The following is an 11,728-nucleotide window of genomic DNA, read 5'->3' on the forward strand; positions in this document are numbered from 1 at the left end:
TAAAAGCTTTAAAGTTTTGTTTCCATTCTCTTGGGAAAGCCTATTTTGCATGCACGACCCAACTTTAGCCCTTTCAGTCCTATCCTCCCCACTTTTTCTGTGGTACAGATGTTTATTTTTTAAACCCCAAACTCTTCTATTCCTAACTTTATCCAGTGCTGCTCGAGTGGTTTCTGCTGTCAATGCCATTAACCTCTTTGCTACAGCCTTCCCTACATTCCTAGTCAGTCTCATTCTCTCTCCCCTTCACACTCCGCATCTCAAGTGTCCCTGTTAGCTTACATGTCTGGTTTGAGAATCTTTCTGCTCTGAAGGGACAGACACAGGCTTGGAAAGGAGACACTATCCAATCCATCTCTAGGAGCAACCAGTATAGCTATCTCATCAGATGAGTAGTTCCTCTCTGCCTGAGTCCCAGCCTGCCACATCTTTGCACATACTCTTCTTACTTTCATTACTGGAAACAGATTCTAGCCCAACCCACAAAAATTCAGAAATACTGGAACAGTATCACAATGTGGAAAAAAAACCCAACCACCAAAAAACCCAGCAAACATTTTGCTTCATTTAGTTTGTACATATACAAACAGGAGTCTGCAGAACCTCATACCATGGCCAAAGATGGCCAGGTTTCCATGCCCATACTGAGAACTGATCTTTGACAGAAGTTTCAAGCCCTCAAATTCCACACCACCCCGTCTTCTGAGAGGCATCACACTTCACATCTGCTTCATCCAAATTCAAGGTCTCTTTAGCAAAGCACAAACCATTGTGCAACTCTTGTGAAAAATTTTAGTCAAAACTAATCCAGTTGACATCAAAACTTGAAAACTGATCTATACAAAAAGATGCAAGCTAGATGAGGGTCACTTTATTCTGCACAACACTTTAATAAATAATAGTGGGAGTAGGAACATCTTTTTACAAGTGTCATTGGTTGCAGTGACTAACTTTAGTTTAGGTACTTCAGTTTTATTTCATCCCTGCTTTAAGATAGCACTTTTGCACTTCCACAAGCATGTGGTATGAGAATTACCCTCTACATTTTTTATAGAAATGAGAACTTATTTATATTGAAATACTAATATAAAATTACATTGGTAATACTGCAACTGAAGATGAATGGCTTAACAAAAATCTTCCAGGCTCCCCAGAAATACTTTATTATAGATCTGTCAAGTAAAGATTAAGCAACCACAGTACATGTGATTTAGGGTCACAGCACTGAAAAGGACTATAGTTCCTTTTCAAAGCAATGTCATGAAAACTTAAAAATGTGCTAAAAAGTATACACACATTCCTAAACAAACAAGCAAACAAACAAAAACCCAAACCAAAAAGACTAAAATGTGAGTGATGAAAAAATAAAGCCTTTATTGAAATATTGTACTAACAACTTCAAGAATACTAATATTTAAAAATACTTTATAATTAAGATTCTCCACAACAAACATGTCTACTTTACAAATACAGCTATGTGCACAAAACACTAATTTTTACTTGAAGAAGTATTTCATACAGTTGAAACTCACATGTGATGACACATGCTTGATACTACATGTCTTCTGCCATGGAGAAAATCAGATGGCCAGCACTGTTTATTAAAGTTGAGGCAAGTTTTTGTAACAAGATGAATTTCTCAAACTGACAGAAAAAGATACCTTACTGTATTTTTCTTAAAAAAAAAAACCTTTACATAGAAGAAATAAGGGAATTCAAAAGTGCTTAACAAGAACAGCTGTAATCATTCTGTGAGGCAACAAACATCCAGTTACTACAGCCTGCCATTTTAGTGAGGTTGGTAAGTCAGGCTCACCAGCCAACAGACCTGAGCTATGGGAGCCCCTTCTTGGGCATGAAACACCTAATCGGAGCTTTTCTTGCCACACTGCAACTGCACATTCTTAAAACAAGCTAAGCTGACAAAAGCACTCTTGCCATCCTAGCTATACACAAGAGTATGCCAGTAGGACTTAACTGGGGCACAAGAATCTTTTTTACAGGCAAAGTGTGCCCTGGGGTTTTCCCACAGTTATGAAAGACCAGAAGATATTTCCCATATTTTAAATAAATTACAATTTGTCCAAATTACCATACCATGTTAAATCAGAAACTCAGAACCCAGGATCCTGTTTCTGTTATACTGGTCAAACATGAATGCACAGGAAGCAAGGAACAGGACATGCAGATGGTTATAATCCTGGTCCCTAGCTTTCTATGGCTCAACACTTGATCCCATAACAGTATCCGTATATTTAGCAGATCAATTTATTTCTTGACTTTGCCCAGGTTTTTTTAGGCCCGTGAAAGATTTTGACATCCATAGCTCCTGGGTAAAAAGAGGCAAGAGGTATTTTCATTAAATGTAACATTTTTCAGCTCAGCATAAAAGTTAAAAGTATATAAAATTATGCTTCCTCTGGAATACTGAAAAACTGAAGCACCACTACCATCTGCAAGTAAGGAAGAAGGATCTAAGATTCTGGTCAGTCAGAATAGTTGTAAGGACCCTGCTTATCCCAAATAATAATTCTACTCTATCACAGAAAGTTCATAGATGTCCTGGTTCCAGGAGAGCTTCACAACTGACAAAGCAGAGTGTTACTACAAAAAGGCGTATACACAATCTCTTAATTAGAAGCAAGCTTGGAGAGTGTCTTGTTTAAAGGTCCATGTTCAAACTTTAGCATGATCTTTCATTCTATTTGGTAAATGTGGGACTCACATTTTTCCTGTGATTATTAGCATGGCCTCTTTCTGCCAAAGGCATCCTTACATGATCCAAGTCAAAAAACTGCCTTAGATCATGTAGATCACCCATCAGTTAAACTGACTTAGGGTACTTTGTACATATTCTTCATCTATTGTATCTTAAAGTTAATGCTGTAAATCTAGAAATATTACTACCCATCTAGTTCAGAAACAAATTTACTTATAGGTCTCCAGGTGAGATCCAAAACTGGAAGTTAGATACAGCTCAGATTCCAAAACATCAGTTTCCCATAGGACCTGAGCTTCTATGCCAGTAAAAGTCCTGCATCACTTCTACATTTCTGCTGCTTGTTGCACAACTTCTCAAACTAGCACATCTTCAAAATAACCAGGAACTTTCCACAGGCTTTTCTTCAGTGTTCACAATTTAGGCATCCCACACAAATTTTAATTATGTAGTCCAGCACTGTAAGTACATTTTAAGCATTCTTAATGCTCTCAAAATTGAGGATATATTTGTGCTGCCACGTGTTACCTGGAAATTATTGACCTGGCATGCAGAACAGCTGCAGCCATCCCACTAAAAAGCTTCAAAAGACAATAAACGCACCCAAGTAGAGCTCAATTGTTAAGGCACAATAAGGGACTTCATTTCCAGGCACTATCACAAAGTCAGAAAGACAGACAGATATCTGACTTGGACACAAAGAGTTGTCCTGTTCTGATATGCTGAAATGGGACTTCTCATCTTTCTCATCAGCTAAGTTAGCCCTCCTGTTTTTTAAAAAAAGTAAACAAAAATCTTTCTGCTGACAGTATCATTCTTAGATGCCTACCTTCTTCTGCACTGTACAAGAACCTCAAACCACCAATTCATAAATAGTAGTTCTGTTCACCAGTAGGATGCCTGGAACTAACCTAATGTTTGACTGTTAGCATTTTAGCCCTGCAGTTTGAATACTGACATTTTTATTACTGTTTTTAAAATGAGGTGATAGGTCTTCTAACAGGAACATCAGCAAAATGTCAGGAGTCTTACAGGAGTTCCCATTAATATTTCTTCTGAACAGTTGATTTAAATCATTATCTGGAAAATATAACAAGTTTCACTTAGATTGATAGAAAACTGGACGAGGTAACAAATAATTATCTCTTTGGTTCTAGTGTGTACATTGGCTAATTGTTCTAGGTCTTGTGAGTAGGGAAAGTGTTTATCCACCAGTATAATGCTGCATACTGCATACTCCAAAAGCATTTGACCATATTAAATATATTATCTCACAGGCCAGTCTCATGAAACTACGGTGATTAACTTTAAATTCAAGTACTTTTATTTAACCCCATACACAGACTTGAGAATCTTTCTCAACATTTGTAGCAGTTTTTCAGTGTTCAGCAATTGTTTCTAGTTTGCTAAACAATATCAGACTGCAAAATTGCTCTTACTGTTGACAGATCAATAATGACATGGGGTAAGTCATTATCTCCGTGGCAACAGAATTGTGATGTTAGAGGAATATTGCGCATGTTGCTGCTGCGACTCTTACAGGCATGCCTCGGCTTCCTCACACAGGTGCTCTCTCTGCAATCCTGGTATGCCCAGAGTACTAACAACCAAGGGCACCTCTTAGACTACAGAGTCTGAAACTGCAACTATGATTATGTTATTCTAGAAGGAGCATATAATCATGAGGGTTTATTTCACTTCAGTTTAATGTCCTTATTTTCCTTATAAAGAACAGTGTCCTTATAGAAATAGACAGAATGAAATTCAGGAAGGCAAGTAATGCAAAGTTCTTTTTACAGCCCAACATTTTTTTGAAAGAAGACGTTTAGGTGCTTTTAAGAATAGAAAAATTTCTTTCTTTTTACTCAATTTTCATTTCATTCTCCTCTGACTCCCCAGGATCTTAAAGTGGCAGGAATCTTTCTGCTAGATTAAAACTACAAACTAGGCAACTTGTGCTATCACAGTTCACATTTGTTAAGCATCTGTCTTCGTATATCACATCAGTTCAACAAAAAGAAAGACATATTTTTCCTTTGCAGAATTTACTGAAGTTTTCTCTGGCATGAACTGGATACTGGATTAGTGTTTTCATATTGCGCACCATATTAATTACAACATATAAACCACAGAAAACAGTAACTTCTTTGTGGCTTGATCAGCGTGACTATGCCTGGCTTCTGATGTTCTGTTGAAAACAACACATACTAACGCACAAAATGCACAATGTTCATCAACAGTACGTGAACTTTACCTTTAGATTCATTAATAGAAGCATTTGTCATCAGATATACTTTCAAATACTACAGCAACACTTTTTTATTCAGAAACTATTCACATGGGATGACAAACTGAAAGTTTGCCACAATTTCCCATGGAATGTGTTCTAATTAAATTCAAATAAAGGACAACAACATGCCTGAAGGTGGTTTCACAGAAAATGAAAACCAAGTTGTCACTCAAGCATCACCTGTATTCCATAAAAATCACAAACTAGCAAACAGCTTTCTGAACACTTAAAACAAACTGGTCTCTTTTGTAAACTCTCACATGAGCAGAGCTGGGTGGAAAAAAGATTTTCCTTACAAATGCAAGTAATACAAATGGCCATTAAATATACCAAAAGGCCAGGTCCTTGAGCTGCAATGTGGATTAATACTCAGAAATACACTTCTGTTATTTGCAAGACTGTGGTTTAGCACAGAGGAAAACCTTTCAATATTTTCTTCTACTTACAGGATGGACCTGGCTGGTGCAGGAGACTCCATGCTTTGCTCCAAGTTCTTGGAAAGAATACTTCATCTGCTCAGGAGCATAGTTAGTTGGACACGTTCCAAATTCAGCACTTCTCTGGCTGATGCTGGGCAGTTCTGTGCATCTGCTAGCATCAACTGAACCAACCCCTCTGCACATACAGCCAGCCAGGCCAGTCTTGCTCTCATCTCTCCCTCTTGACATTAAAAAAAACCACGTTAATCACAAAAATCACATTAAAAAACAACCAAGCTCGAGCAAGAGAAGGCAGCCAAACAGGTCACTAAGCACAGCCAAAGCCACCAAGGAAACACACCCACCCGCACTTTGTCAGCTACCCACATAAAAACTCCACTGCCTCCGGTCACAAAAGGTGCCGACTCAGCGGCACTGCGCTTTTAAGGACATGCTTCCACCGCTACAACTCGCAGATCTGAACGCGCTTCACCACCAAGGCGCATCACTCAGCACAGGCAGACAATATCTCAGAGTAGCCCGTCCCTTTGTAATCCCCTTCTACCCGGGTTCCGTTCAGCCACTCAACAGTGGTTTGACTCCCGCTAGCACTCTCACCCAGGGAGCACCCCTACCGCCCACACCGCCAAAGGGCCAGTGGGATAAAGCTCCAAACCCCACCGCAGGAGCAGGCAGCAGCAGCACATCCCCCAGCTCCAACAGAGAACCCCACCGCTCCACCCTCACGGCTCCACGGAGCCCCCAGGCTCTGCCCACACGCCAGTCCCGAAAGCAGCGGCTAAGCACGGCTGCGACAGGCCGGCAAGCGCCCCCGCTCTCCCTTCCCCGCCGCATGGCTCAGGCTGCGCCCCGACCACCCCATGAAGCCGGCACAGGAACCAAGGGGAAACTGGACGGCTTCGTGGAAAGCACGGGAATGCAATACGTCCATCCCCACAGGAGGTTAAGCCCCGCCACCACGAGCTCAACCTCTAATCGGAAGCGGAAAGAGCTGCACACTCATCACAAATCCCCGAAGCTTCCCGAGCAACGTACCGCGCCGGGTAAGCCTGACCAATCGCGACCGCGAGAGGCGGGGATTAAGCGGATCACGTTAGATTGACAGGTCCTCCTCCCAGTGGAACTGCAGCAGCGCGGTTGCCTCCACAAATAGAAAAGCAAGATAGCCCCAGGGTTGCTGGGTGGGACGAGGTTCACTGTGTTTTCATGCAACTGGCTGTAAGTATTGATTGGCAGGTGACTAAGCCTATGTGTAGGAGGCGCTCCCGCTCGCGACCTTTCGTGGTCTCCGCCAATAGGCGGTGACGGTGACTTGCGGCCGGCAGTGGGAGCGCTGGGTGGCTGCGCGGCATGAGTGGAGCGATGCGTGCGGCTTGGCGGCTGGGGGCTGCCGCCGTGCGGTGCCGAGCTGGGCGCCCGCTGAGTCATGCGGCCGGGGAGGGTGGCGGCGCTGCCGCCGAGGGCAGCGGCGGCGGCGGCTCAGGGTCGCGGGAGGCGATAGAGCGGCTGGTGCGGGAGCACCCGGTGGTGGTGTTCATGAAGGGCAGCCCGGAGCAGCCGCTCTGCGGCTTCAGCAACGCTGTCGTGCAGATCCTGCGCCTGCACGGCGTGGAGGGCTACCGCGCCCACGACGTCCTACAGGACCCCGACCTCCGCCAAGGTCAGCGGCGGGCCGGGGCTGGGGCCGGGGGCAGTGGCTGCAGGGGGTCACCTTTGGGTGCCGTCTTCCCCGCTGCCGGGGCTGACTCATAACCCGAGCCAGCCCCTTGTTTCTCTGTGTGTAAGGTCGCTGTTAATGGGGCAGAGCCAGAACCACGGAGTGTTGATCTACTGCCCCGGCCTGTGCAGCCTTGCCGGGGTTACCCCGAGGGCTTTGGCCTTCCCGTGGGCTGCTCGGATAGCCTGCGGAGCGCTGTGGCAGTCCCTGCTTGCTTCTCACGGGCATAGCTTGGTTTTGCTCACTTTCTTGTTTGGTGTTCTGTCTTTTCCTTAGTTGTTGTGTTTGGTTGCTTTTGTAACCCCTGCTGGGTTATGTGCCAGGGTTTTAGGGTTTGTGGAGTTTGAAGCATATCATAGAGATGTGCTATTGAGGTTGCTATGTCTGGATGTCCCGTTTCGTTTCTGCTACCCTTACTGGGTCCAAGAGCGTCTTGGTTATCAGCCCAATGCGGTTACGTTTAGGAGGGTGATCAGGCTTTTCATACCACACTGCCTTGCCTAGTTAAGAGATACATAGCTGCGTGAAAAGACCCCTACAGATTTCATCTTCCCTTGCAACAGTGTGGTGAAATTTCATTAATTGCTTGGACTGTACCTCTTGATTCCCTGCTGGCACAGACTGTGGGGTTCCTTTGATAAAGTACAAAATTATGCTAATCGTTTGCACATTTTCCCCATTACTACTCAAGTGGTAGAAGCTATTCCATGTACATTTTTTGTCAGTTGTAGAAAGCTAGTACTCTGCCTTTGTAATGCCTTTCCTCTTTTCCCTCTTCTGTGTGAATAGCTGACTGTTGAGGTTTTGTGTGGTTATTTGAGAAAGTTTTAAAGCCCCAAACAAACCAAAATGGCTACATAGTAGCTAGTCTTGCCAGGTGTATGGCATTAACAGTTACTGTCCAGAACATACAAAAAAGTGCTTTAAAGCCACATGCTGGCATGTATCTGGTGAGTTCCTTCCCTGTTTTTGTTATCATTTGACTAATTGAGTTTTTCAGTAGCGTTTAGCTGAAAGGCTGGTTTTTTTTTCCAATCTGTGCAGTTCAAAGGTGTAATAGTTGGTATAAAAGCTTAAGTATTGGAATTTGGGTGTAATGATGTTTTTTTTTGAAAATGTTTTTGTTCAAGTAAATCTTCTTCTACCTTTGGCAGTTGAGCAAGTCATGGTAGTTTTTTAAACTTTATTTACCTATCTGAATTTATTAATTGTACGGTTTACTACAGGAAACTTATAAACCAGCTTTGACACTTGTCTTGACTGCATGGAGAGACAGCTTGATTTATTAATTGCATTGCTGGGTGCATGAGTTGATATAGTTTGTTGTATTGTGCGGCGAGTGACAGAGCCAGTACCAGTGCTGGAGTGCTGAAGAGTTGAAGAACTCCTTTCAAGGCCAGGAGGCTGTCTTACTGCTTCAACTGTGTACCTACTGCACCCTAAAAAGCCAGTATGTGCATGCTTCTGTTGGATGGCAGTCTCTGACAGAGGAGGGGGCAGGTCTACTGGAAGCTGTAGCTCTGTAAATTGCCAAGTGTGATTAGCAGTGACCGCCTGAAGACTCTCTTAGTCTCCTCCAGGATCTGACCTCAGGTTCTGAAAAGTTAGATATGCAGAATGAGACACTTTGCTAAACCCTCTCTGTAAACATAGTCTTCATTGCATGCATGTGGGGTTAATGAGGGGATGCTGAACCTTTGGCTGTAAAAATACCAAATACATCAATTAAAGATTGGTCTGTAAGGAGATTACTGTATGTGAGTTGGTCATCAGCTTTGTATTAGATCATAGAATCAACTAGGTTGGAGATGACCTTTAAGATCATAAAGTCCAACCTTTATCCCAGGAGTGCCAAGTCCACCATTAAACCGTGTCACTGAGGGCCTGAATGTATCTTAAATGTGCTTAAATGAACTTAACTTGCTATGCATATGTATGCTTATACATATATGTAGGAAGAGCAGTGTATTGGAGAGATGGTGATTCAGGCAAGTCTGAAGTGCTAGTTGTGGTGTTCAGACACAAAACCTGAAGTCAAAATCTCCTGGCTGGTGGTGTACTTTGCGGTTAGGAATGCTTTTTTTTTTTTCTAAGTTACTATTTTAGTAGTTTTTTTAAACACACTAAAGGGGGGATTGGCCAATTCCCCTTTGACTAAGGGGAATTATTAGCTCTATTTCATCTTTTATGCATTTAAAATAATAATCCAATCACACATGATGCACTTGTGCATGTATATACATTTATATAACACTTTCAAGTGTTTTTGAGTTCCAATAAAGTAAGCATAATTTGCTTATGGTTATTTTTTTACTTCATACATCTTGGGGTTTACCTTTAGACTCTTTAGAGGGTAAAATGTTTTCTAAGGGGAAAGCAAATTCCTTTGTGTTTTCTGCTGTACAGGTCTAATATTTGCTGTTAGTACTTTGACAGCCTGTACTAAAGCTTGTACTTGCTTGTTTAGAGGGGTGACTTCCCAGGTGAATGGGCTCTGATGGTTTATAAAGGCACTTTCATTGTCTGCAGGCTTAAATTTGCTATATGGGCTTCTGTGCTTTTGGTAGAAAAGTTCCAGGTATTGGGTATTGAAAATGTATAAAGATGTTAATTCAAAACTCGGTATCTCTAGCAAGTGCTGGTGGGCTTGGTGTGAGAGCATGCAGATGTAGAATTTGACTATTTCCTCTGATATAGAAATAATGGCTTTGTGTGAAGCATCATTTAAAAAGTGCCAAATTAGATATAATGCTTCTTCTGTACAATTTTTTGTGATATCTTTAAGTGCAAGTCAGGATTTGGTTTATACCAGCTAATCAGTTGGTATTTTTGAATGGTCTTGCATTTGTCTTCTAAGAAGTATAAACTTTTCTTGTGTACTTTCATAACTGTGAGTCAAGCTCAGTTTTGTTTAATGGGTACTTTCAAAGAGACTTTCAGCCTTTGTGCCCCTCCCATGGGCTGTAAGGTCTGGCAATGAAAGATAAAGCAATTTGAAATTCATAAGGCTCCTAGAGGGGTGAATGTATCTTGCAATTGAAATTGCAGTAGTAAATGTGACTGTATTAGTTTAGTAAGAACATAAAGTATTTTGAAGTCCCTTTGGAAAATGTAAAGGATAACTGAATGTAAACAATTCTCAATATTTTCCAATATCTCTCATTTAATTTATTGGAAAATCATATTTGTTTGTTTCCTGTGAGAGAAAAGAGGAACTACATTTTACCAGCTCCTGTTCGAAGTTAGTGTAGGAGCTGACTCTGTATCTTTCAGCCACATCTTTAAGTTGGAGTGAGGACCAACGTAACTGTAATGTAGTTTTTTCTGATAGTGCTCCTGTTACATAGATAAATTATTGCCTCAACTGGAAAGAAATGAAACTATCAGTAGTATTTTGAGGTGGAAGCAATGTATTCTGTTTAAAATGCTGTAGTATTTGAAGAGGGTAGAAAACTTTTAATACTCTTCCTTTTTTTTTCATTTTTTTTTTTTTTCCCTCTTATGCAGGAATAAAAAACTATTCCAACTGGCCTACCATCCCACAAGTATACCTCAATGGTGAATTTGTTGGTGGCTGTGACATACTCCTCCAGATGCATCAGAATGGAGATCTCGTAGAAGAGCTGAAGAAGCTAGGAATCCGTTCGGCACTTCTGGATGAAGAAAAAGACCAAGACAAAAAGTAAAATGGGGGGGGGGGGGGGAAGATGCTGTGAGAGGAATAAAGCAAATCTTAGATAAGAAGTTGTTACCAGTAAAGCCTTACGTACTTCAGCTCAAAGAAGGCATTTGTTGGAACTGACGCTAAGATTTTTCTGTGAATGTCTGTTAGTTCATGGTAGATGTAATGATATCAATATTTTGATTTATGGATATTGTGAAAATTTGAGTATAACCATTGCACTGTAAAGCTTACATTTGTGGAAATTTGTGTTTGGAAAAAGTTCACTTCTGAAACCATTTTCTTCTTGGATTGAGGGGAGTAAACCAAAAGAACTTGTATTTTTATGGATTTTAAGTGTGTGTTTCTCTGTTCTTTGATACACAAACCTACGCAAACAGTGTTTGCACTGCCTTGCTCCTTTTGAGAAAGTGTCAAGTAATAATGCATTCGTTTTGCCATAAGCTCCTTGTGGTAAGACTTCCTGAGAGTCTGTAAAACTTCTGTAATCCCACATGCTATAGGAGAAAAATAGTCTTCAAACAATATAGGAGAGAAAAATTATATGAGAGTACATGAAATATACTTTCATTCCAAAGGGTAAAAATAAAGGTTTATACAGATTACATGTATAATGGTCATTATTACTTTGTAACTTTCTGATAGCTTTTAAAAGGTTGTTAAGAATTGTGCCTCAGATTTTATAAAACCTTTTCTACCTCTTGCAAAGTAGCTTTCCCCCTGCTTATGTACTGTGTATAAGTTCTGTGTCAGTGCTAAAATGTGTGAATTATTTAAGGCTTCATTATTCTATCTTGAAATAGTACAGGAAAATACTGCAGTTACTGCTGTAATCTTGTATTATTTGCTAGTTACTTGTTATCTTTTTATATTTGTTGTA

General features: G+C 41.2%; 1 protein-coding gene and 1 non-coding gene across 2 annotated transcripts; one reads left to right on the plus strand and one right to left on the minus strand.

Annotated features, from left to right (window-relative positions):
• Positions 1-4,082: 4,082 nt before the first annotated feature.
• LOC134164299 (small Cajal body-specific RNA 13) lies at positions 4,083-4,353 on the minus strand. Its single transcript, XR_009965090.1, has one exon. It is a non-coding gene; the product is annotated as a small Cajal body-specific RNA 13 (non-coding RNA).
• Positions 4,354-6,784: 2,431 nt separating this feature from the next.
• On the plus strand, positions 6,785-11,453 carry GLRX5 (glutaredoxin 5). The gene is made up of 2 exons (XM_062619870.1): positions 6,785-7,109; positions 10,674-11,453. The coding sequence occupies exons 1-2, from the start codon at positions 6,800-6,802 to the stop codon at positions 10,850-10,852; spliced, it is 489 nt and encodes a 162-aa protein (XP_062475854.1). The 5' UTR covers positions 6,785-6,799; the 3' UTR covers positions 10,853-11,453.
• Positions 11,454-11,728: the final 275 nt, after the last annotated feature.

Source organism: Pezoporus occidentalis, unplaced genomic scaffold (assembly GCF_034315485.1).
Source record: "Pezoporus occidentalis ecotype Australia unplaced genomic scaffold, CSIRO_AGI_Poc_V1 ctg215, whole genome shotgun sequence".
Classification (NCBI taxonomy): domain Eukaryota; kingdom Metazoa; phylum Chordata; class Aves; order Psittaciformes; family Psittacidae; genus Pezoporus; species Pezoporus occidentalis.

Excerpts from the sequence above, each read along its gene's own strand:
- GLRX5 (XM_062619870.1), top strand. The coding sequence starts at position 6,800 with ATGAGTGGAGCGATGCGTGCGGCTTGGCGGCTGGGGGCTGCCGCCGTG. Across the intron at positions 7,110-10,673 it reads GGACCCCGACCTCCGCCAAG|GAATAAAAAACTATTCCAAC; the intron begins GTCAGCGGCGGG and ends CCTCTTATGCAG.